The 27,322-nt window shown below is 46.1% G+C and overlaps 1 protein-coding gene across 1 annotated transcript in view; it reads right to left on the bottom strand.

Annotated features, from left to right (window-relative positions):
- Positions 1-2,901: 2,901 nt before the first annotated feature.
- LOC309565500 (uncharacterized protein) overlaps positions 2,902-27,322 on the bottom strand; it is a gene marked incomplete at both ends in the record, with an annotated part of 88,573 nt that continues 64,152 nt past the window's right edge. The window contains 3 exons of the mRNA XM_082270470.1: positions 2,902-2,963; positions 11,124-11,417; positions 24,180-24,533. Coding sequence (XP_082126596.1) covers positions 2,902-2,963; positions 11,124-11,417; positions 24,180-24,533 — 710 coding nt within the window. The remainder of the gene's footprint in view (positions 2,964-11,123; positions 11,418-24,179; positions 24,534-27,322) is intronic.

The raw sequence follows: 27,322 nt of genomic DNA, 5'->3' as shown, positions 1-27,322 counted from the left end.
AAAAATATCTATAGCAATTTATATGTAAAATCGGCGCTAAACACAGGTAACAACAATCACAAAATGATAAGAAAATAGTGCATAAAATTCAGTGAAAATAAGTGAACGGATAAAACCTAAATTGCAAAATTAAAGTGACTAGTGCTTCAAAAATTTCAAAACAAGTGAATGGGAAAGTGCTTATGTAGCAGGATTCCCAGCCATTGTGCTGGATGTGGGTCAGCCAGGGTTACCGCTAGTAACAACAGCACATTTAAGCATGTTCTCCAAGTGTGAGCACTGAGACAAGAAACAGTCCAGCATCTTTGTTTTTTGTATTTATTTTAGGAACTTGGATGGGAGAAGGGAATGAGTGGGATACTCCTCTGGCTCGACTATACACAATAGAATGGGTCTCTGAAAAAAATGCCTCTTGACGCTGACTTAACGCTGGCTGAATGCCAGAGTTAACTCTAACTTGCTGTCTGTGGACTTGAACTGACTTCTGACACTTCCTTGTGACTCAAAAGTCCTTTGTACTGCTTCCTTTAGCCCCCCTGGCTGAGGTAGCTACTTGTAAACACTGCTGCAACTATTAACACTTCAGGGCCCGCACCGACACCCTCTCTCACAGAATTCTCTTCAGGGCTTATACTCTGGCACCCCCTTTCTAAGCTTCCTCCTGGTTAGCTGGCTCCTGGATTCCTCTGACCTCCTGGAGTGGTCCCCTATCCTAGGCAGACCCCTGGGCAGTTTACAGTACTCACGACTCTGCTTTCCTGGAAACTCCTGCCCCAACAGCTCTGCATGGTCCTCAGCACTCTGGATCCCTCTCTGCAGCTCAGCTCAACCTTCCGTCCTCTAGCCTGACCGTCAAGGTCACCTTTTCTCACGCTGACAGGAGGAGAGACAGCCGTCACCCTCCTCCTGGGGACTCTGCTTCCCGCCAAAGACACCCTGTCATGTACTCCCCTCAGACTTATATCCATCCCAGGATGCTTTGCTGCATATTCTGCCCTCTCTGGGATAGATACAAGCACTGGTGTGCCATTGGTCAGGTTTCCTCCACTGCCCAATGAGAGCCCTCACTGTACATAGTGGGGAGACTCTCCAAACTCAATAGTCACACCTGAAAGCACGTGACAGCCTAGCTGAACAATTAAGGCCCCCCTGATAAGCAGAGAGGGGCACTCATATACTTTTCCTAGCACCGACCTAGGAGAGTGCTACACATTCATAGAAGGTGAATATTTAAATATAAATAATAGTGGACTGATAAAAGTTCAGTATAGGAAGTCCATGTGGTTGTGCAGAATAAACACACAAAAATCTGTGATAATCCAAGATGGTGATGTCAGGACAAGGCAATCACACTGTGTCACCGATGTGAAACACTCCCAAAGCAGAGACTCCAACACTAGCTGCTTACCTCAGATAAAGCAAATACAAGCGTTTCACCATATGTATATGGATCCTCTGTCACATTCCACTGGCTCCACTAGTAATGGCTATGCACTTCTCCTTCACTCATGCAAAAGTAAAATACAGGCTCCATGGTGTAGTAATTAAAAATAGAATTTATTTAAAAAAACAAATAGTAACTCACAATAAAATATGCAGAGTGGTGCAGGAGAGTGGACCGCTAAGTCCCCGCACTCTGCGGCGTGCTGTAATCCGAACTTCCGGTCACGGCCGTAGACTGGAAGTGACATCACCTGGTACCTCCTGATGCGTTGCGTCACTCCAATCATGTGACTTTATCAAGGGTAATGGTAACAGGGTGACGGTCACCGGGATTTAAATAGCCTGGCGGTTGCTATAGAAACTGCTCAGATAGCCATAATGTAATTGAAATCAGCCCATAGGGGGATGGGGCACAAAGCCTATAAGTGTTTAAAAAATAACAAACAATAAAACCCATAATTAGATTATAGTGCACATGATAAAATAGTATGATAAAGGAGATATAAAATAAAATTACTATGTAAACCCTGCATCTGACTCCTAAATATATAAAATATAGTTCATACAAATGAATGGAGCTCACACACTGCAAGATGACAAAGGCTAAAGGTACAATAAAATTATAATGCAAAATATGTGATAATGGTGAGATAGAAATAAAATAAAATGAAAAAAAAAAAAAAAAAGATATCATATATTATAATATATATATTTACATATATATAAAAGGGGGTGTCCATATGCATATATACACAACACAAATAGTGTTGAATAAGGCTGTGAATCAAAGGGTAATAATAATAAAAATAACTATCTGCAATGGATTGGTGGGAAGAAAGATATACAGTATATCAAAAAGTGACACATCTAATCAGGTGTTAAGTAAAAAATGACTAATAAATAAATAGAGGCCAGGTGTGTGACAATAACAGACTCATAAAATATGCAAATACATAGATATAGCCAAAAAATATTAAGTGAGCTAAGAGTGACAGTAGAATAAATAATGATCAGACCTAATCCATCCTTGGGATAATAAAAGAAATTTCAAAATGTGAATAATCTGATAAAAACTCCTGATCTCTGCATTCTGAGTGCAACTCACTCCTGATCCCTACATTCTGAGTGAAAAGCACACCTGATCTCTGCATTCTGAGTGAAAAGCACTCCTGATCTCTGCATTCTGAGTGAAAAGCACACCTAATCCTTACATTCTGAGTGCAACACATTCCCGATCTCTGCATTCTGAGTGTTTAAAATTAAATTTTTGTTTTAACTATCATGACATTAAAGAATGGATGTGGGGGCATTTTGATGACTGTGATTTTTTTTTTTTTGGGGGGGGGGGGGGGCAGTATTTCATTCTTGGACACAGGCAGCACAATATCTTGGGCCAGCACTGGCCGCATTCATTAGTTATAAAGAAGCTGGCTCAGGTAATGGTTTGCTTTCATCTTCTTATTCCTCCATTTCCATGGTGGCTCCAGGTCCTTCATCTTGTGCGGTGTCTAGCGGTTGTTCTGTGGAGATACAGTAAATACATAGAAATATTAAATTGTAATATCATGGCTGCAGCAAATTGTCTTCAGCAGCCTGACATAAAAGCTGAATGTTATACAGTATAATGTGTATGTAAATCTTTTTGTAAATCCATCCTTTTACAATTATGTTGCAAAGTTTCTAACCTGGAGATCCTGCCAGTAATAGCATTTCCAGTTGTGTGCGCTCCCTTAGCTTGTCAATGGGCTGACAATCTGAGAGACCTGAACTGAAGGAGTACACACAGCAGGCTGACAACGGTTATTAGAGAGGCAGTGGCTCATCGTTGTCAGTCTGCAACAGGAAGGGCTGTTACTGGCAGGATCTCCAGTAAAGAACTATGAAATAGACTAACAAAGGCTTATTTGTTTAAGAAAATTGTACACAATCGGGGATAATGCTAATCATACTGAATCATAGATTTTGGGCCTACATACATGTGACGAATGCCCATTTTCTGGGACGTTCGCCACGGGCTACTGGAGGAGTGTGGAGGCCAGCCTCCTGCCCACGGACCACGGGCCTGGCTTGTAGGGGAGTGCACCTCTGGGTGGGGGTATATGCTGAAGGACCATGGGAGTAGTGTTGCTTTGGACTCAAATCCATGTCACCCCAAGATACAGACTGGGATCAATGTTACAGGCCTAAAGCTGCCTATTGCAGCAGAGGACTTCTCCACACATTGAGAGACTAAATAAATGCTAATGATGTCTACTGTGGGGATGTGTATTGACAGTTATAATAAGGTGTGTTGAAAATGGAGACTGGCAGTCTGAGAGCCTATGTCTTCTGCTTTCATCTGTTTAGAGGTGAAGTGTGTTAACACTTCTAGGAATGTGTATTCGGCTTGTTGTTTGTTGATTGTTGAATTAATTATGATAATGTTGCAGTCCCATTCACTTATTGTCTCTTTTCAGAAGGCCAAGGTATGTTAACTATGTTCTGTATACCATACATTTGCATATAATAATGAAATCAAACTCATGAGACTGTATATATTGGAAGTGAGTTGGTGAATAAAGTGTCTTTTGTTTTACCCTTCATCAAGCTTAGGCTGATGTTTGGGGGGGGAGTGAGGGGAAGGTCACTGCATCATGTGAGATTCTGGAGACAGAAATACTTGGACCAAGTATTAGGGATCTGTTACACTTGTGGCAAGTGGTGGGATGCTTCTCTGAATAGATCCCAAACCAGAAATGCAGTGAGGAGCCCAGCAGCATCTCGGTCTAAGGAGGAACTCAGGAGATGGAGCAAGCTAGCCCCCGGGCAGTGTCCCCATATGAGGTGGAGTTCCAGCGGAGACTACAAGACATACTGGCAAAGGAACAGGGCCATATGTCAGCCAAGGACAAGGGGAACTGGAGAAAAAATGTAATGCAAGAACTCTGGCAGGAGTCCATGGAGGTAGCACAGCTTCGGCGGAAAGAGAAGCTTCCAAGTACAGCGCAACGCTGGCAGGAACAAGTGAGCCAACGGATGTTTATTCTGGGAGAACAACCCTTGACGCTGTGGGAAAGGCACCTTGAGTGCCTGGTCCAGAGAGAAATTATGCTGGACGACTCGTACCGGGCACTATGGTGGTACGCAGTCCAACGAGACCCTTGGTAGGCAGAAGGCATTCAACCAGAGGGAGGGGGGGGGGCTATGATGGCCCAGGCCTGTTGTGGAAGGCCATGGAGGAGGATAATGATGATTTTGGGAGTCCTGCGATGTTGCGGTTCTGGGCTATTTATTATTACCGGAGAAGGATGCTACCAGTCCAGTTGTTGTTGAAGCTGAGACTAGACCTCATCTACCGATCGCACAGGCCAGCCGGGAGAAGCACCGGAGGGGAATGGGAGGGGGGAGATGTCCCCTCTGAACTGACGCTATGATTGTTTTTACGGTGCAGGAAATCAAAGGCAGAAAAAGAAGATATCTGAATAATGCCTGCAGCTGCACCCATTATTCAGATATCTCCAATCAAGACGGCGTTGGGCGTGAAGTGGTAAATACAATTTTGTAACAAATAATTTTTATACAAAATATTTCTCTGTGTATTTATGTCAATGCTCTGAAAAGTCCCATATTTCTCCCATTTTCCTTTAGAGACAGTGGTTTTACTCTTCCCTACCTAAAAAATTTTGACTTCCCCCATAGAGACAGAACAGCGATGTAAACAAGGCAGACCGCCATTCTGTCAGAGATGAACACAGTTCCTGCTATTTAGGAACACAGATCTCTATGTTCATCTAGTGAGTCCATCCCCCACACAGTTAGAAAGCACCCCCTAGGGATACATTTAACCCTTTGATCACCCTTGGTGGTAACCCCTTCCCTGCCAGTGTCATTATACAGTAACAGTGCATATGTTTTAGCACTGATTACTTTAGTAATGTCACTGGCCCCCTCAAAAGTGTTAAGAGTGTCAGTTAGGTGTCCGTTCTGTCCGCCGCAATGTCGCAGTCCCCGCTAAAAATCGCAGATCGCCGCCATTACTAGTAAAAAATAAATACAAATGCCATAAATCTTTCCCCTAGTTTGTAGATGCAATAACGTTTGCGCAAACTAATCAATATACACTTATTGGGATTTTTTTTTACCAAAAATATGTGGCAGAATACATATTGGCTTAAAATGATAAAAACAAATTGATTTTTTTAATTTTTTTCATTGGCTGTGTTTTATAGCAGAAAGTAGAAAATATTGTTTCTCTTACGTCCTCTGACAGTCGCCTCCCAATGGTATTAGCCTTCACTAATGGGTAATGGCGCACTCTGCAGGAGCAGGCTAGGCAGATAATTGATTATCCGGTTAATACAAAAAAACTGTTATACACTAGCACGCCACTAGGGGGCCATCCCACAGCCATTATCCATCCCAATCTGATATTACCTCAGTTTGAAGCTGCCTAGCGTCAGGAGTAGAGCTAGGTCTTCCCTGCTGAGACCTAGAGTCTCGGTTTTCTTTATATTTTTTTCTAAATTTATGTATTTTTTTCTTTACACAATAGATTTTTATTTCTCTCACTATCACTAGTTAGTCAGGGATTCCTTTCCTGGAGGACTACAAGTGACTGCAGAGCTGGACCTTGGACTGCCATCGAGCGTCGCAGGTTACTGGTATGCCCAGGCCTCATAACGACAGTGCCCCTCCATATGGGGATGAGCCGCGGAGTTGCGTTTTGCTGAGGATGTCTCAACCCGGATCGACCGCCTGTTGCCAGCGTTCCTCCATGGCTGACGGCACCCCCATTTAGGGTGGGAGGTCTCCCGTATCTGAGTGGTGCTCGCTTCTGGACTGGTGAGTACTGATACCCCCTTGTTCCTGGGGAAGTTTGGGGGGTTGTGGGCCCACTCTTAGGGGATAGCAGTGCTGGTGGTCTCTGTAGGATCCCCCTTCTGGCCGGGTTGTGGGCTGTCCTCCCTTCCCTGCTCCCGCTGGGAGTGCTGTATGGTGCCGGGGTCTCTCTGGGGTCCCTGATGTTGGTCAGAATGTGTTTGTACACTTATTTTGCCGCCGTTTGGGGCGGCCGCCATGTTTTATGGTGGGCAGAATCTAAGCTCTGTGTAAGGACAGCAGCCATCTTGGGATTCTGCACATGCTCTTCCCGTCCATTTTCCACCTGTCCCCTGGTTGTCTCAGCCATCTCATGGGGGCTGTGCACGATTTGCTTGCCCGAGGAGTCATTGTGCCCGTTCCTTTCAGGAATGGTTTCGCTGTTTTTACTCCAACGTGTTCACAGTGCCCAGGAAAGAGGGTACAGTGCGTCCGACTCTGGACTTGTAGTCCCTGAACTGCCTTGTGCGGGAAGTTCAAGATGGACTCCATCCGGTTGGTGATGGCCTCGTTGAGGCCTGAGGACTTCCGGGCATCCATCGATTTGCGGGATGCGTATCTCCACATCCCTATTTTTAGGGTCATCAGAGATGTCTCGGCTTTGCGGTGGCTGGGGAGCATTACCAGTTTGTGGCGTTGCCTTCCAGTCTCGCTTCGGCTCCCAGGGTTTTCACCAAGGTGTTGGCTCAGGTTCTAGCTTTGCTGCATTTACGGGACATTGCGGTCCTCGGTTACCTGGACGACCTTTTGTTAAGGTCGAACTCATGTGTGATCTTGGCGAAAGATCTGGCCGTGACGGTTCAGACACTTCAGGTGTTTGGGTGGACCGTCAATTTTCAGAAGTCAGCACTGACTCTCTATACTCGTCTCCAGTACCTAGGGATGGTCCTGGACTCTGCTCAATCTCGGGTCTTCCTTCCGGAGGCTATACTCGGGACTCTGCAGGAGGAGATCTGAGCTCTCAGGAACGATGATCTCTCCTCTTTGAGGACCTGCATGCGGGTTCTGGGCCTGATGGTCTCGGCTTTTGCAGCAGTTCCGTTTGCTCATTTTCACACCAGGTCTCTGCAAGCGGGGATCCTGGACAGGTGGGACAGGACACCTCAGTCCTTGGAAAAAAGTATTTCCTTGAGTCATCCGGTGCGGTCGGATCTCCTGTGGTGGCTCCGGCCGCGGTCCTTGACACAGGGTCGGTCCGTCTGACCTTTATTATGGACGATTGTCACCATGGATGCCAGCCTGTCGGGCTGGGGAGGGGTTCTGGGCACGCTTTGCGCCCAGGGGACGTGGTCGGCGGGGGGGACTTCGCTACCGATCATCGTCTTGGAGTTCCGAGCGATCAAGCTTTGTCTGTTCCGGTGGTCATCTCAGCTTCAGGGGTGTCCGGTGCTGGTACAGACGGACAATGCCATGGCTGTGGCTTATGTCAATCTCCAAGGGGGCACAAGGAGTGCCCGGGCGGCCAAAGGAGTGGCCGAGATTCTGTCCTGGGCCGAATCGCATGTACCTGCATTCTCGGACATTCTCATTCCGAGTGTGGAACACTGGCAGTCGAACTATCTGAGTCGCCAGACTTTGGACCGAGGGGAATGGTCCCTACGTCTGGAGGTGGTTCACCTCCTGTGCACCTGGTGGGGGACCCCGGGCGTGGATTTGTTCGCGTCCTGTCTCCACCAAGAGGTAGTAAGGTTCGTGGCCAGGACTTGCGTTCCTCTGGCAGACGCCGCGGACGCTTTACGGTGCCTTGGCACCGCTATCGGCTACTGTATGCCTTTCCTCCGATTCAGCTGTTGTCCAGGTTCCTCCGCAGGTTGGCGTCGGAACGGATGTCAGTGATTCTGGTGGCCCCGGACGGGCCTCGCCGTTCCTGGTACGCGGACGTCGTTCAGATGGTCGTCGAGCCTCACTGGCGGCTTCAGCTGCGAGACGATCTTCTGTCTCAAGGACCAATCTTCCATTCTGTTTTACAGGCTTTGGCTTTATTGGCATGGCTATTGAAGGCCCGGTCCTGAGGGATAGAGGTCTTCCTCGGACGGTCATCCCTACCTTGTTAAAGGTTCGCAAAGCCACTTCTAGGAAGTTTTCTCACCACACCTGGAAAGCGTATGTCGTTTGGTGCGAAGTGCATGGTTTTCACCCTCGTTCCTTCTCGGTGGCGAAGGTCTTGGCCTTCCTGCAGAAGGGCGTGGATCAGCATCTTGTGCTGACTACGGCCTTGGCCGTCCTTTTTTTTTCCAATGACCTTTGGCGTCGCCTTCTTGGGTCTGCACCTTCATTCAAGAGGTGCGGCATTTGGCTCCCCCGAGGAGAGCTCTCTTGCTTCCCTGGGACCTAAATTGTTTTTTGTCAGTGTTACAACAAACCTCCCTTTGAGAACATCAGAGAGATTTCTCTGTCTGTGTTGTCACGAGAAGTTGCCTTTCTGGGGGCTATCACGTCGTCTCGCAGAGTGTCTGCATTGGCGGCCTTGTCCTGCCGTTCTCCTTATCTGGTTCTTCCTAGAGATAAGGTAGTCTGCGACCGACTCAGTTTTTTCTTTCCACGGTGGTTTTTTTCTTTCCACCTCAATGAAGAAAATGTTGTGTGCATGATCCTAGCATCCTAAGGAGTTTGCCTTGCATTCTCTGGATGTGGTTCGGGTGGTCGAGGCTACCTGTCCGCCACGGAGTTGATTCGGCAGTCTGATTTTCTATTTCTTCTTCCTGAGGGACCTCAGAAGGGATCGGCCACCTTCGCGGCGACCATTTCTGTGTGAATCAGACAGACGATTGTTCAGGCCTTTTCCATCACGGATCAGGTTCCTCCTTTCCCGGTAAAGGCCCATTCTATTCGAACCGTTAGTGTCTCTTGGGCTTTTTGCCATCAGGCGTCTGTGGCTCTGATGTGCAAGGTGGCGACCTGGTCGTCCGTGCACATTTTCAACGGTTTTCCAAACTTGCTGTTTTGGCATCTTCGGATGCTTCCATTGGCCGCACAGGTTTGAGTGCGGCAGTTGTTCAAGGGGACGTTATTTTTACTGTCCCTCCTTATGGGGTGTTCTTTTCTGGGTTCGTTCCAGTTTTTTCCTGTGGGCTCAGGTTGTTACTGGCCCGGCTATTTGCGTTACCTTCTACATTTGTTGCGTTGCTTTCCCACCCCTCATACCTGCACTGCTTTGGGACGTCCCATTAGTGAAGGCTAATACCATCGGGCGGCGACTGTCAGAGGACGTAAGAGAAAATAGAATTTTTGTAAGAACTTACCGTAAAATTCTTTTCTCTGAGTCCTCTGACAGTCGCCGCCCCTGCCCTTCTGGTTTTTGGATCTGGGGGTTGTTGCCTTCTGGTACTGCTTGCTACAAACTGAGGTAATATCAGATTGGGATGGATAATGGCTGTGGGATGGCCCCCTAGTGGCGTGCTGAGGTATACCAGTTTTTTTTTATTAACCTGATAATCAATTATCTGCCTAGCCTGCTCCTGCAGAGTGCGCCATTACCCATTAGTGAAGGCTAATACCATCGGGCGGCGACTGTCAGAATTTTACGGAAAGGTCTTACAAAAATTCTATTTTTTTTTTCAAAACTGTCGCTCATAGCACAAAAGATAAAAAACCGCAGAGGTAATAAAATACTATCAAAAGAAAGCTCTATTTGTGGGGGGAAAAAAGGAAATCAATTTTATTTGGGTACATCGTCACACAATGCCGCAGTCGTCATTTAGAGTAACACAGTGCCATATCGCAAAAAAATGGCCTGGTCAAGAAGAGGGGGTGAACCTTCCGGAGCTGAAGTGGTTAATATTTGAACCCAGTTTTGCAACCTTGTCAAGTGTTAGGAAAACCGTACATATCTTTGCAATTACCTTCTAGGGGGGGTCTATGTATAAAAAAACAATATTGGATGAATGTGACAAGAATTTGCTCATCCTTGATGACTTCTGATCATATTTTTGATATCTTAATGCATAGAATGCGTTAAGATAAAAAAAACCTTCGACTTTACAACTTCTTTAACCTGGGGGTCCATGGACCCCTAAGTAGTTCATGGATGGGTTTCAGGGGGTTTATGGAGGTTAGAAAAAAATAACATTTACTATACTATACAGCCCCCCCCCCCCTTGTCCCAATCAATGGTTTCCCATTGACAGAAATCTTTGTACCCTGCCACTGGTGACCACTTAAGCCCCGTACACACGTACCGAATGTCGGCCGAACGATCGGCCGTCTTTTGTCCAGGGCTGTCGTGTCTGTTGAAAACTGCAAAAGACTGCACACGAGTTTTGTCGGCCAACAACAGCCGACTGCAGAAGTGATGTCATGTGATGGTTAACTTTCCTTGTCTTTTTTCTTTTCTGAGCATGCCCAGTCTTGCAAATCTGCTGTCTGTCGGCCGAAATCTGTACTGGCTGGCGAACAATCGGCCGTTCTGCTGTCGGCCTACAAAAATTTTAAAGCATGCACATCAGATTCTATTCGGCCGAAAGTGCGCTGTCGGCTGTCGGAAGCATCATACTAACAAGCCTACAATCGGCCGATCGTTCGTCGGCCGAATATTTACGTCCGACAATCGGACCTTTTTTACCTTTTAAATTTGTATCATCGTGGGGGTCCATATCTTTTCTCAGGTTTCCAGAGTGGTCCATGACTCAAAAAAGGTTAATAACCAGTGATCTAAATGGTTTCTATGTCCCTGGAGTAAATAGTGTTACGCATAATTGAAATATCATTTTTTGTGGAATTGATCTTTGGAAACAAAGATTTGACAGCTACTAGTGAACATATAATTTTTTTTTTGTCTTAGTTTTTATACATTATCTTTTTTACCACTCCTTATATCTACTCACTGAAGGTCCATTCTCGGATCTTGGGATCTTCGAGGCTCTCATGGCCAACTTTACACCTAAACTTCTTCCCGAGGTCCTCCAATTCAAAGGTGAGCTTCAAAGTGGACACAACATTGTAGAGGCCATGGTCATCAACCCTTGTGTCCCATGTGGGTGGCAACAACTCATCCTCCTTATACCAGTCTACCATCAGCTCCCGCGGATGGAATCTGAGGATTTTGCAGGAGAGCTCCATCTGCTGACCAGCAGACGGTATTGCTGGTTTGGATTTTATAGGGTTCACGACAGGTACAGCTGAAAGAAGAGGTAGATTGTAGTAAAACAGCCGAATTTTTTTTTTTTAGGGAAAACCAGTACCACAACCCTCCACCATATGGTCAAATATATACATTGCAATGATTTAATACTCAACTCCGGCCATCCCCCTCCCACCCCCCTCAAACAGTAATTTTTGATTTAATACCTACCTTTTCCACATGTCTTTAGGTTGCCTGATCATGTGACGTACAGGGTCCGCTTTCTATATGGAAATGGCAGGAGGTCCTCAGTGATGCATTGATGTATGTGAGCGCAGGGCTCCATGTTTTTGTTTTTTTTTTTTAAACCCCCGCTGAGGGGACTATTTGTGAACCTAATACAAGTATACCCACTGGTTAAGCGTGCAGTTTATCTGAAAATGCATAATAAAATGTCTTAGTACTTTTTTTGCTTTAGTGTTATTTCTCCTTCCCCTCCATTTGGTATGAGAGGATCCTCATAAAGACGCTTGGTGACTTGCGCCAATGTCACATGTCTTAGGAGCCATTTAGCTCCTTGGGAACTGTTACACCCACCATAAGGCTGTAGGCAGAGACAAAGGGATGAATGACATCCTTTAACACTCATTGCCTGTAGCTATGTGGGGCCAAGACTTGATCTCAAAGGGGAGGTGGGCTGAGAGGCATACACACTACTACAGTGTACAATAAGGTGACCAGATTTTCAAACAAAAAAAAATGAACTAATAGTTGAAGGGGCCTAAAGGGCATGGTTTAAAAAGACCTGAGCCTACTTTGCTCTGTGCAGGCCTACTGTAGGTGTGCACTGCAGGTCATCATCACAAGCAAGGGTAAGGCAGCAAATAACCTTACCTAATGCAACAAAGTCTGCACAAGCTGAGAGACAGGGGACTGGGAAGACCGTGTAATATCAGCATGTGAAATAATCAATAACCCCTGACACAGCTGGGAGCAGGCACACCCTCCTCTTACTCAGTCTAGAGCAATCACAGAAATGTTGCTAAGATGGATTACGACAGGGCTCGACAAACCCCAGGCACCAGGTCGCATTGGCGACCAGAATTAGCGGCCTTGTGCCTAGGCTACACCGTGTCAGGTGTCCTCCCACCATGCAGGCCCCCCCCCCGCAGGTGTGAGTTGCCGCACCTGCCGGTAATTGAGGCTGCGGCTTTGCGGCCTGCTGGAGCGAGATGCTTACGTCAGGGAACTGGCGCCCTCTTGTGGTGGCCAGGGCTGCAACAAGCAGTCACTGGCGGCGCTGAGGGTTTCCCCTGCCTGTTCTCACTGCCCGCCCATCTCTTTCCAAAGAGAAGAGGTTGAAGGTGTTGCGGACTTGACCTGGCACCCTGTCCTTACCGGTGAGTGGACAGAGAGTGTGGAGCAGCTGGTTGGAACGGCCTCAGTTCCATTTACAACTCCACAAAGATGAAAACAGTTTGTTATTATTATTATTATTTTTTTTTTTCATTAAAATTAAATTTTTATTATTTTTCTTTCTCTCCCTGTCATGCCACACAGCCGAAGGCCCCTTTCACACGGGCTGTCTGATCAGGTCCGCCTGTCAGTTTTTCAGGCGGACCTGATTGGACCCTTCAGTCTCCTCTATGGAGCAGCAGATGTCCGCTGACAATCGCTACCATCCGATCCTATCCTGGTCCTATGGGTAGAACTTAAAAGGGAAGGCACTATAGGGAAGGTAATATTGGGCGTATGCTATAGGCCCCCCAACCAGAGGAAGGAGGGGGAGGCGGACCTCCTTTTACAGATAGGATTGGCAGCAAGGATGGGAAATGTCATTATAATGGGGGACTTTAATTATCCAGATATAGATTGGGCAGAAGAAACCACGCATTCGGCCAAGGCTTGGCAGTTCCTAAATGTTTTGCAGGACAATTGCATGGGTCAGATGGTGAATTCACCGACAAGAAGCAATGCGGTACTTGACCTACTGATTACCAACAATACAGACCTGCTCACGGATATAGAAATACGGGGCAACTTAGGAAACAGTGACCATAGGTCAATTGGTTTCAGTATTACTCATAGTAATAGGAAACACAAGGGTAATATAAGGACACTGAATTTCAAAAGAGCCAATTTCCCAAAACTGCGCTCTCTGCTAGAAAATATCAAATGGGATAGAACCCTGGGAACAAAGAACACGGAGGAAAAATGGGAGTGCTTCAAGAGCATACTAAACAAAGGGATTGGCCAGTGCATTCCAAAGGGAAATACATTTAAAAGAGCAAAACTAAACCCTGGGTGGCTAAACTCCAACATAAAAATGCATATTAATGCTAAAGAAAGGGCCTTCAAAAAATACAAGACTGAGGGGTCATTGGCAGCATTCAAGCATTACAAAGAGTGTAATAAGAAATGTAAAGACGAAATCAAGGCGGCTAAAATAGAACACAAGAGACATATAGCGGAGGAGAGTAAAAAGAACCCCAAGAAATTCTTTAAGTATATAAACAGTAAGAAAGCAAGACCAGAATACATTGGCCCCATAAAAGACGACAAAGGAAACTTGGCCACAGAGGACAGAGAAAAGGTGGAAGTGTTAAATAATTTCTTCTCTTCAGTCTTCACAAAAGAATCGGAGGGGCTACACTAACCCAGCTTGTAAGGCCAAACTAAATAATACACCTCAGGAAGTACCGCCATGGCTAACAGAAGATAGACTTAGAACTAAACTAGAGAAACTTAACATAAATAAATCACCGGGATTGGATGGCTTGCACCCGAGGGTTCTTAAAGAGCTCAGCCAGGTGATTGCCAGACCATTATTCTTGATCTTTAAGGATAGTCTACAGACGGGCATGGTGCCAGCTGATTGGAAAAAAGCCGACGTGGTACCAATATTTAAAAAAGGGCCGAGATATATCCCGGGTAACTATAGGCCGGTCAACCTAACATCAGTAGTCTGCAAGATTTTGGAGGGGATGTTAAGGGACCACATACAAGACTTTAGTAATGAAAATGGTATTATTAGTAGTAATCAGCATGGATTCATGAAAAATCATTCTTGCCATGGATTCATGAAAAATCGTTCTTGCGAAACCAATCTATTAACCTTCTATGATGAAGTGAGCTGCCACCTAGATAAAGGTAAACCTGTGGATGTGGTGTATCTGGACTGCAAAGGCCTTCGACACCGTTCCCCACAAACGCTTACTGTACAAACTAAGGAAGGTAGTTATGGACCATAGGGTGAGTACCTGGATAGAGAACTGGCTCCAGGGGAGAGTGCAAAGGGTGGTGATTAATGGGGAGTACTCAGATTGGGCGGGTGTGGAAAGTGGGGTCCCCCAAGGTTCTGTCCTGGAGCCAATCTTGTTTAATTTATTCATAAATGATCTAGAGGAGGGGATATCTAGTACAATCTCAGTATTTGCGGATGATACTAAACTAAGCATGCCAATATCTTCTATGCAGGATGTGGAAACCTTACAAGCGGACCTGAACAAAATAATGGGGTGGGCAACTACATGACAGATGAGGTTAATTGTTGAAAAATGTAAAGCAATGCACTTGGGTGCCAGAAACTCGAAAGCAAGCTACTCACTGGGGGGAACCTCTGGGTGAGTCTAGGATGGAAAAGGACCTGGGGGTACTGGTAGACAACAGGCTTGGCAGTGGCATGCAATGCCAAGCCGCTGCAAGTGGCATGTATAAAAAAGGGGATTCACTCCAGAAATAAAGAGATTATTCTTCCACTCTACAAGACTCTGGTCCGGCCACATCTGGAGTATGCTGTCCAGTTCTGGGCACCGGTCCTCAGGAAGGATGTGCTGGAACTGGAGAGAGTCCAGAGAAGGGCAACAAAAATAATTAGGGGAATGGAGGACATCAGTTATGAGGAAAGACTACAAGCACTTAACTTATTCTCTCTGGAGAAGAGACGATTGAGGGGGGATATGATATCAATGTACAAATACTGTACTGGCGACCCTAGCATAAGGAAAAAACTATTCAAAGGGAATACAATAAGGCACGTGGCCACTCACTAAAACTAGAGGAAAGGCGGTTTAACCTTAAAATTCGTAAGGGGGTTCTTCACCGTCAGAGCAGTAAGGATGTGCAATTCTCTTCCACAAGCAGTGGTATCAGCAGGGAGCATCGATAGTTTCAAAAAACTATTAGATGGGCACCTTAAAGACCACAACATACAGGGGTATACAATGCACGGTTAATAGCAAACACACACACACATCATAGGTTGAACTGGATGGACTGTATGCAAAAAAAGAAAAGAAAGAGGCGCCTCTAAGTGCAGACTAAAATAACCAAATTTATTCCATAAAATATGCACTCACATTGTGCGTATGCAGAAAGCATATGTAGTAAATTCTCCTGGGGAACTCCAAGATGGATCCGGTTTTAAAAGTCATCCATTCCGTGCTGCCGACTGGAGAGCCGGTCTCCTCTTCGCCGCAGCCTTGACTGGAGCTTTGATGAAGGAGCGCGGCTGCCCGCCCTACGGCAGCACGCACGGTCGAAAACGCGTCGCAATCCAGTGACGTCATCCATATGTTCCTGCTGTCCCTGCCGACCAAGCCTTGCTTTCAACACACGGACGCTTCCGCTCCACTTCCGCCGCTCACTGCAGGCTGCGGCGAAGAGGAGACCGGCTCTCCAGTCGGCAGCACGGAATGGATGACTTTTAAAACCGGGTCCATCTTGGAGTTCCCCAGGAGGATTTACTACATATGCTTTCTGCATACGCACAATGTGAGTGCATATTTTATTGAATAAATTTGGTTATTTTAGTCTGCACTTAGAGGCGCCTCTTTCTTTTCTTTTTTTGCATACAGTTTGGAGAACCTTTGGCTCACTGGTTCTGGACGGCTGCCCTAATTGTTGGATTTTTTTAGTGTCCCCCCCCCTATCCTTAATTATTATACCATTTACCCACACCCATTGGACATTATATGGACTTACATGGACTTATGTTGTAATATGTGGCTAAGCGCCTGTCATATGTTTTTATGTTGAACTGGATGGACTGATGTCTTTTTTCAACCTCACAAACTATGTAACTGCCCATCACACCATCAAGCCAAGTACACACACGGGCCGAATGCCGGGCAACATCAGCCGGTTCAATAAAACTGGCCAACATTCGGCCCGTGTGTATGGCAGCAGGTCCAACAGAAGCCAGACATTCGGCATGCGCAAAAAATACTGGGTCCTAACTTTTTTAGCTGGCTCATAGATTCCAAGCACATTTGTCAAGCCCTGGATTACCATCACCAATATTAATCACTTAAGGACCTCCCTATATCAGGTATACTGCTACAGGGCGGCCTTCCTGTGTAGAATCGTGTGTGTTTTATATTACCAAAAGTATTGGGACGCCTGCCTTTACACACACATGAACTTTAATGGCATCCCAGTCTTAGTCCTTAGGGTTCACTATTGAGTTAGCCCACCCTTTGCAGCTATAACAGCTTCAACTCTTCTGGGAAGGCCGTCCACAAGGTTTAGGGGTGCGTCTATGGGAGTGTTTGACCATTCTCCAGAATCACATTTGTGAGGTCAGTCACTGATGTTGGACGAGAAGGCCTGGCTCGCAGTCTCTGCTCTAATTCATCCCAAAGGTGTTCTATTGGGTTGAAGTCAGGACTCTATGAAGGCCAGTCAAGTTCCCCCACCCCAAACTCGCTCATCCATGTCTTTATGGACCTTGCTTTATGCACTGGTCCAAATCACTTGGTGGAGGGGGGATTATGGTGTGGGGTTGTTTTTCAGGGGTTGGGCTTGGCCCCTTAGTTCCGGTTAAGGGAACTCTTAAATCGTCAGCATACCAAGACATTTTGGACAATTTCATGCTCCTAACTTTGCGGGAACAGTTTGGGGACGGCCCCTTCCTGTTCCAACATGAATGTGCATTGTAGTAGTGTGAACCCAGGCTAGTCTGTGTGACTAAAAGCCTCTGTTTATTCTATGTGTAGCACTACTCCCTTGGGAGCTGCTGAGTGTGGGTTCCCCTGGGTTACCATTAGCAACAATAGAACAGTCTGGCATGTTTCCAAGTGTTTTTAGACAAGGACCAGTCCAGTTTCTTTGGTTTTTATGATTCATTTGGAACTGGTTAACGTTGTGTAACGCTGTGTTGAGCTAGTCATGGCTAGGCCGCATCTTCACTTTGCCCTTGGCTGTGAAAAGAGTCATTAAGCTTCCTGAGGTAATCCTTTACTGAGGAAGCCATTCTTTAAAGGTATACTGTACTGCTGAACAACTTCAGGGCCATTCCTGGCACCCCCTTTATTCCCTAATCTTCAGGGCTTAACTATTTGGCACCCCCTTTACTGTAACACTCTGGGTTAGCTAGCTCTTTGATCCCCTTGACCTCTCTGGAGTGGTCCCCTCTCCTAGGCAGACCCCTGGGCAGATCCTTGAGTACTCACGACACTGTTTTTCCTGAGGTAATCTTCCCACCAGCTCCACTAGTCAGCACACTGGATCCTCTGCAGAACAGCTCAACCCCTGGTCCCTAGGCCGACTGCCTGGACCACCTTCCTCACTTCAGCAGGAGGAGAGACAGCCGTCACCTCCTCCTGGGACTTTGCTCCTGCCAAAAGACACTCTGTCACATGCTCCCTCAGGATTTATTCCCAATCCCAGGATGCATTACAGCAATGCCCACCTACTGGGACAGTCATAAATCCTGGTGTGCTATTGGCTAGGTTTCCTCCACTGTCCAACAATATCCCTCATTGGATGCAGTGGGGAGACTCCCCAGACCAAATAAGTCACACCTGGAAGCATGTGACAGGCTAACTAACAGATCAGGCTCTCCTGATAAGCAGAACAGAGCCACACATATATTTTACCTAGCACCTATCTAGGAGGGTGCCACATATGTGACAGTCAGGTGTTTGGACAGCGGTAGACTGTTCCAGACCTGGTAGACAGGTTCCTGTGTTTTGCAGTTAGACAGCCAAAGTGGCAAGGGTTTATTTTCTGTTGTTTTATTTTTGCTGTTTTGATACCTGCACTTTGTAACCACAGACTTGTAAATAACACCCCGTTCACACTGGGGCGACCTGTCAGGCGACCTGGTTGCCTGACAGGTCGCCGTAGGTCGCCTGCCATAGAGAAGCTGTGGACCCGTTCTAATAGGAGCGACACAAGTCGCTCCAACTTAGAAAAAGGGTCCGGAGCTTCTTTGGGGCGACCTGGAGCGACCTGCATGGACTTCAATGATATGAAGTCCATGCCGGCCGCTCCGAGGTCGCGGTGCGAGCTGCGCACCGCGACCTGTGAGGTCGCCCCGGCAAGAAGCGTCGCCCCAGTGTGAACGGGGTCTAATTACCACAGTTTTGTTTTCACAAAGATCCTGCTGTCTGTCCGTGCCTACCTCACTAGTGTGACCCATCCAAGGGGTCCTGCACACACCACTACTGAGATAATCCCTCACATACGGTAGAAGTTTTGCGGGCAGGTGAAGTAAGGCCAGCAATGGAAGAGATACAGAGACAGCTGGCTCTGGCAAATGCAAATCAACAGACAAATGCAAAATTGCATCAGAGCCTTGCAGCCCAACAAAAGGCCCAGCAGCAAGCCATTGAACAGGCGGAGGCCCGTCATAGGGAATTTCTGGCACAGCAGCAACAGAGACACCAACGGCAAAATGAGTGAAACAGCTTCAGCAGAGGCAACAGACCAAGGCTGGGAGCGAACCCAGTAACATACCAACTTTTCGGGTAAACCATCTGTTGCCAAAAATGACTGTGGATGATGACCCGGAGATGTTTTTTACCCTGTTTGAAAGTACAGCTGGAAAAGAGAGCTGGTCTAAAGAACAATGGACTGAACTAGTGCCCCCCCCCCCCCCCCCCCCCCACTATCTAAGGAGAGCCCCAAAAGGCTTATTTTTACTTAGAGCCTACGGAAGCAAAGAATTATGATCGTTTGAAAATGTAACTATTGGCACGACTGGGTGTAACCCTGGCTGTCCGTGCTCAGCATTTCCACAATTGGAGTTATTGGCTGGGAAAGCCACCCTGGTCACAAATGTATGACCTTATCCATACCTTCCAATTTTTTGAGATGGGAACGAGGGATTCCTATTAGCAATTGTGTGTAGGCATAGGACATACACCCCCCTCGCGTGTGCCCGGCGGACCCGATGTCCACCGGACACTCGCGATCGTCCGTTACACCAGGAGAAAGGCAGGCGGCTAATGTAAACACAGCCTGTCATCCTCCCCTGTGTAAGAATAGTGATCATACGGTTCTGCTATGTAGGACCGTTGATCTCTGTTCTTACATCACTAGCCACAACCAATCACAGTTAGAATCACGCCCCTAGGGACACACATAACCCCTCCCTCTAAAAAAAAAAGTTAACCCCTTCACTGCCAGTGTCATTTTTACAGTAACAGTGCATATGTATAGCACTGATTACTGTAGTAAAAAATGTATATATCTTCTACTTGTATACTCCCAGCTGTTCAGTTATTATAACGTGTTACAGCTTATATTTTTACTATTTTGGTAATACATATATATATTTACATCTTTGTATCTTCAGCCAGTGTCATATCACTTTCCACTACACGCTTCCTCGCCCGGCTCTCCACTGCTGCGGGAACTCTTGTCCCTTCAGCTCCCGGACCAGACGTTGGTACCCCCACTCTATGGCAGCACTCAGCAGTCTGATTCAGCCAGATGTAAGTGTGATTTCCCCATTCGGGTTACACATTTGTTGAAATCTCACTATCATTGGCCAAATATCTTAGTAAACGTTAATATTCTGATTAAATTAAATTTTTTACTTCCAGACATATTCATCTCTATACTCCTGATGAGTGGGCATATAGATCCACGAAACGCGTCGAGTTTATAACATAGATGTACTCATTGCTAGAATATGCAGACGCTGCAATGTCATTATTATGTGCACATTGTTATGCTACAATTGTGTCATTGGTTCACATGCTCTGTATGTTTTGCAACTATGCCTCTGGCTATGTATATGTGTATATTTAATTTATATATTTATATTTATTGTATGCCTGTATTTTTTTTTAATACATTTTTTTTTTTACTTTCTTAAAATCATTGTGTTAACCTCATCTAAAGTCCCATGGGGCATCCTCCTTTTGTTGATTACTGTAGTAATGTCACTGGTAACCCCAAAAGTGTAAAAAATGTCAGTCAAGGGTCCGATCTGTCCGCCGCAATGTCGCAGTCCCGCAAAAAAAAAAAAACGCAGATCGCCGCCATTACGCGTTAAAAAAAAAAAAATGACAAAAATCTTTCCCTTAGTAAACGCAATAACTTTTGCGCAAACCAATCAAAATACGCTTTTTGCAATTTTTTTTTTTACCAAAAATATGTAGCATAAAACAATTTGGCCTAAAATGTTAAAAAAAATTTAGATTTTTACATTTTTTTGGGGGGGAATTTCATATAAAAAAAATGTGAAAAATATTGTTATTTTTGCTAAATTGACGCTCTTTTTTTGTTTATAGTGCATGATCAAAAAATCGCACAGGTGATCAAATACCACCAAAAGAAAGCTCTGTTTGTGGGAAAAAAAGGACGTCAAATTCATTTGGGTACAGCGTCGCACAACCGCGCAATTGTCCGTTAAAGTCACGCAGTGCCGAATCGCAAATTGGGCCCTGGTCAGGAAGGGGGTAAAATCTTCCAGGGCTTAAGTGGTTAAAGAAGAATTATACAAAAAAATATTAGTTAAAACCACGCCTGCTTTTTTTTTTTACCACTGCTATTCCTTTATATTGGCTTTTGAAATATTCAAAAGCAGCAATTTAAAAAAAAAAAGAAAGGTTTTGCTCTGGGAACTGCGTTTTGAAAGATAAATAATGCTTACAGCTATAAAGATCAGACCAAAATGAGGGGCAAATGAGGAAGACAGAGGGACTTTATTCCAAATTGGGGAGAGTCCCTCAAAATCAGGGACAGTTGGGAGCTATGCCTTATCCATTTGACCAGGAAATGGCTGCAGCCAGAAACTCTGTCTGGACCAAACATTGTGGATCGGGTGGTCATGGACAAATTTCTGAGGTCTCTTCCTACCAGCTTGCAGAAATGGGTGAGCCATAGAAATCCGGAAACAGCAGACAAACTTGTAGACCTTGTGGAAAGGTACCGAACGACTGAGAATCTTGCATCTTCCCTCAAAGACGCACGGACTTTTACACCCCAAGACCAGACCATCCCCAGCTATGGGTAAGACTGCACCAAGAGATGGGGGTAGAGAGAATGAAAAAGGGGGAACTAAAGGAATTTTTCAGACTGCTTTTAATGTCTGTGGCCTGGAAGGCCAATCCCACAGGAGGTGGCTAGAAAGGTAATTTGTTACCGCTGCCGGTAAAAGGGACATGTAGCGACAGTTTGCCAGCTATCGATGAACCAAATGCACTGTGACTTTCTTACAGAGGAACAACAGTCCGTATTTGCAACTACATGCACTACAGTAAGGGGGAAATGAGAAACCTTTATGCAAAATGTGAATAGATGGTAAGAATGTTGTATTGTTGGATTCAGGTTGCCTGTAACCCTGGTAAAAACTGAACTGGTGGTGGGAAAAACCTTGCACCCTAGGAAAATGGCGGTCATTTGTGTACATGGTGAAACTCGAGAGTATCTGGTGACCACGGTGACCTTTGAAACCTCCCTCAGTAATCTGTGTAATCAGCTGGGTTTGGTTCCCCGACTACCACATGACGCCATTTTGGGAAGGGATTTCCCAAAATTCTGTGAGCTCTGGGATTGCCCAGATTCACCATTAAGTGGTTCTTTCAAGCGTAAAGGTTCTCCTAGGGAATCCTCTAGGTGTGAGGACTCTCCTTGTCAGTTATAGTAGTGAAAACAACAGGGCCTAGGGAGGGGCCTGCAACCTCAGAAGAGGAACAGCGACCTGTAGTGTTTGATGATCTAGAGCAGGGGTGGGGAACCTTTTTTCTGCCAAGGGCCATTTGGATTTTTGTAACATCATTCGGGGGCTGTATGCATAAATATAATAGGCATTGCTTTGCGGCAAAAAACGCTGTAAAAAATTGCGTGACTTTGAGGTCACAAAAGTATGAAAGGGGCCTTCAGTAATCAAGGTATAGTGTGCCCCCTTTCAATGCGGAGTGACCACAGCGTGCCCCCTTTCAATGCGGAGTGACCACAGCGCGCCCCCTTTAAATGCAGACTGACCACAGCGTGCCCCCTTTCAATGCAGACTGACCACAGCGTGCCCCCTTTCAATGCAGACTGACCACAGCGTGCCCCCTTTCAATGCAGACTGACCACAGCATGCCCCCTTTTAATTCAGACTGACTACAGTGTGCCCCCTTTTAATTCAGACTGACCACAGCGTGCCCAATTTTAATGCAGACTGATTGACCACAGCGTGCCCAATTTTAATGCAGACTGATTGACCACAGCGTGCCCAATTTTAATGCAGACTGATTGACCACAATGCAGAGTGAACAGCGTGCCAAGCCCCAGTGCACTTGACTTACCTGTTGTAGCGGCGGATTCCTCTCTTCAGTCCTCGCGTCTCTTCGAGTCCTCCCGCGTCCCGCCTCGGCCAATGGCACTGGCCAAGGAGGAAGCAGGATCCGTGAGACAGTAGCAAATTTTCATTCGCTATTGTCACACAAATGGGCGGGCTCGAGGCGCACTGCTCTGCGCCTCGGGTCCACCCTTTTCGGAGATTCACAGTGTCAGAACGGAGCCATCGGCTCCTTCTGACACAGCAGCATGGGGGGGGGGCGGACAGAACGATCGTGCGGGCCGCTTGCGGTCCCGCGGGCCGGAGGTTCACCACCCCTGATCTACAGGTACACAGAGAAAGTAAACCCTTGCCACTTTGAGCATCTAACTGCAAAGCACAGGAACCTGTCTACCAGGTATGGAACAGCCTACAGCTGTCCAAACACCTGACTGTCACATAGAATAAACAGAGCTTGCTTTCCCAGTCCTATACATAAATTTGGTTCCAGGGTAGAGCATTTCCCCAAGCAGCCTTGGAGGTTTATAGAGCCTTGAGTGCTTAATCTGTTACACCTGAGCTCGTTAACCCTCATTGAGCCCAAACAGGCTCACTACACAGCACAAACACTAAAGCAATCAGGGTACAGCATGAACATGGGACAAATATATCTCCCATCCTGGACACAACCCATAGATTTTTCTAGCTTCCTGTCACACAACATTCCCTTTGTCAAATCATGTGTAGTGACAATAGTTATATTAAAGTAATTTTGATCAGTTAAAACCCCATTGAATTTTCAGTTTAAGTCAGCTAAGTACATTCGTAATGCATCAAAACAAAAAGCATGCTAAGTCTTACAGTTTATTTTTATTTTTTTCTAAAAGAACCACAATATGAGTAGAAAAGCCTGTCTCCTGACAGTGTGCTGCAGAGCAGGACCCTTGCTCTCTGTGTGGAAGCAGTGGTCTCTCTGTATAGGTCTAAGATGCCCCTCCCAGCTGCATCAGACCTATAGCTCTGCAATCAGCAAAGCTCATGCTACCTGCCGATTGGAACTTTGACGCAGCAGGGGGCGTGTCAGATTTCTGCAGAGAAACCACTGCTTCCACACACACAGAGAAAGGGCCCTTCTCTGCAGCATGCTGGCAGGAGACAGGCTCTTCTACTTAGTCTGTGTCTACTTTCTAAAGAAAACAAGCTGTAAGACTTTGCACACCTTTTGTTTCATTGTGCCAGAAATGTATTTAGCTGATTTGAACTGAAAGCTCAATTTGGGCTTTCAATAATATCGATACGATTTCAATGACAAGCACATACCTCTTACATACGTGTCGAAGTTCAGTTGCTTGTTTAGGCTTAATGCGGGATAATAAACTCGGCACATGTATATCTGTCCATGATCTTCGCTAACATTTGCTGTGAAGGTCAGAGAGCTGGAAGAACTGAAGACACGACCCTCCTGGTGTTCTTTAGGTGCATGTGAATATCTGCCATTACAAGTCACTCCTTTCTTATAGATAATCTGAGTCGGCTTCTGTTTCATCATGTCTTTTTTAAGCCAAATAATTTGTAAAGGTCCTGGGCTGTATTTAGTTATGTTGCATGTAAGAGTCACCTCTTCACCGTGGATTGAGTGTTTTGGGGTGATAACGGGTGACAGTTTGAGATAATCTACATAAGAAAACACAACACATATTATAAGAGGCAAAACACACACTTTATAAAAGGAATCCATAGTCTTTTTTAGTAAAAATTGGATGCAAAGAAAAGTAAAAGCCCCACATACACAAAGTACCCCTGCAGACAGGGCCGGTGCTAGACCATTTTATGCCCTAGGCAAGACCAGCTACTTGCGCGCCCCCCCCCCCCCCCCCCCGGAAAAAAGGGAAGGGGTTAAACACTCCTCTATGTGACCCTGATCTGATGGTTCCTCCATGTTATGCTGTCATACCCAGTGACCCCCATATTCCTCCATTTCACACCCGGGGACCCTAATGTCCCTCCGTGTCACACCCAGGGACTTTGATGTTTTTCCATGTCACACCCTGGGACCCCAATATTACTGCATGTCATGCTGTCATACCCACTGACCCCGATGTACCTCTATGTCAGATCCTGATGTTTTTCTATGTCACATTTGGGGACCCTGATGTTCCTCCATGTCACACCTGGGGACCCCAATCCCTCATGGCACACCCAGGGACCCCAATTCCTCATGGCACACCTGGTGACCCCGAACCCCTGTTAAACGTGGTAGCTCCTGGTGGAGGGAAAAGCAGCAGTCAGAGAGCTCCACACATCCTTCATCACTAACCTCCTCAGACCATTCTGGTGCCTCGTTGCTTCTGCCCCAGTAAAGGTTCCGCCCTCCAGTGCCAAGCTCTCGCTCAGGTGCAGCTCTCCTCCGCTCCCTGCTTAATACCGACCCAGGGAAATAAACGGCTGACCACCAGCTCAGTGCAGAGAGTCACTCGCCGCTCAGCTCCACCTGATGAGGATCATCATGCAGGCAGCACTCTGGGGGGCTCCCTTCTTGCCTTTTGGGGGCACCTCTAACAACTGTGGAAAGCCAGGGCCTGGTAGTTCCACCACTGCCCAAGACACTTGGCATCTTCCGCTGTCCCTTCTTCCCCCCCACCTCCGCCCTTCGCCTCAGCTCACAATAATCATTCATGATGGAGAGAGAGTGCAGACTCCTGGCTGTGCCCCTAGGTGGCAATGCGCCCTAGATGGCTGCCTAGTTTGCCTAGTGGAAGCACCGGCCCTGCCTGCAGACACATAATGTTCACAGGCACACCATTATGAAGCACAGGTAATCATTAGTCTCCTATTACACTACACATACACTATATGGTCAAACATTTGTGGACACATGATCATCACACTTATATAAGTTTATTGGACATCCCATTCGAAAGTCATGGCCATTATTCTGGAGTTGGCAACTTCTGTTTGTTGGTATAACATCCATTCTTATGCCTCGTACACACAATCGGACGACTTATCGTTCCCATTTTGTTGCATGACACTAGTATCGAATTCAACAATGCGCACTAAACGTATGTTTTTTTTCCGTATGATTCTAGAAAAGCTTCCTGTTCCCGTAGCTACGTATCGGATAGTGCAAAACAAAAAAAATGGCAACCAGGCTTTTTCCGGGTTATTTTCATGTTTCTGATCATGCGTGGTCTTTGTCTATCAATTTTTAGCGAACGCATACTGTACTGATTAACCACTTACCGCATATCGACCTATATTTACGCCGGCAGACTTTGTGGGGGTATACCGGGATGATGCCTCTAGCTAGAGGCACCATCCCGGTACTGTGGTTAACAGCCAACGGTCGGCTTTCCGTCGGTAACGACCGATGCGGCTCGGGAGCCGCTCGATCGTTACCCGGGTGAGCGGGAGGGGACGTCTCCCCCCTCCCACCGCCTTCCGTGACTTTGCTCGGGGCTCCCGTCCCACCGGGAGCCCCGAGCACCCAGCCGGCACGTCCGCCGGCTGAATGGAGTCCCGATCAATGCCGGAAACAGCTTTGATCGGGTCTCCGATGACGTAACACGGAGGCGGCGTCCATGACGTCACTTCCGGGTTACTGTGCTGCAAAAGGGGTCTAGGGTCTTTTAGACCCTCGATCCCTCCATAAAGAGTACCTGTCATTACATATTTGTGTCACAAGGGATGTTTACATTGCTTGTGACAGCAATAAAAGTGATCAGATTTTTTTTTTTTTTTTTTAAAAGCCTGTAATAAAGTTAAAAAAAATAAAAAATAAATAGGAAAAAAATAAATAAAAATTTAGCCGCCTCCGTCACCGCGCACAAAAAAAAACGTATACAGAAGTCGAGCCGCAAATGAAATCGCTGTTCAAACCACACATGTGAGGTATCACCGCGATCGCCAGAGCGTGGGCAATAATTAAAAAAAAAGACCTACACTCTAACTCTAAACTGGTAACCGATAAATAAATTTAAAGCGTCGCCTATCGAGATCTCTATTGACCGTAGTTTGCCGCTATCCCACGGGGGGGCGCAATTTTAAACCGTAACATGTTGGGTATCTATTTACTCGGTGTGACATGTTCTTTCACAATATACAAAAAAAATGGGCTAACTTTACTGATTAGTATTTTTTAAATGCAGTGAAATGTGATTTTTCAAAATTTTTCCAAAAAAATGGCGTTTTAAAGACCGCTGCGCAAATACCGCGTGACAAAAAATATTGCAATGACCGACATTTCATTCTCTAGAGTCTTTGCTAAATATATATATATATATATATATATATATATATATAATGTTTGGGGTTCTAAGTAGTTTTCTAGGAAAAAATGCTGGTTTTAACGTGTGAACAAAAAGTGTCCGAAATAGGGCTGGGGCTTAAGTGGTTAAATGATTGTCGTTCGCTAGGCTATCGTATGACAAAATTTTTTCGTGTTTTTCCCTTCGGATTTTGTT

The sequence above is a fragment of the Pelophylax lessonae genome (genome assembly GCF_965119305.1).
Source record: "Pelophylax lessonae genome assembly, chromosome: 10".
NCBI classification, from domain to species: domain Eukaryota; kingdom Metazoa; phylum Chordata; class Amphibia; order Anura; family Ranidae; genus Pelophylax; species Pelophylax lessonae.
The sequence above is the reverse complement of the archived record's forward strand: the minus strand, read 5'-3'. Positions and strand labels throughout refer to the sequence as shown.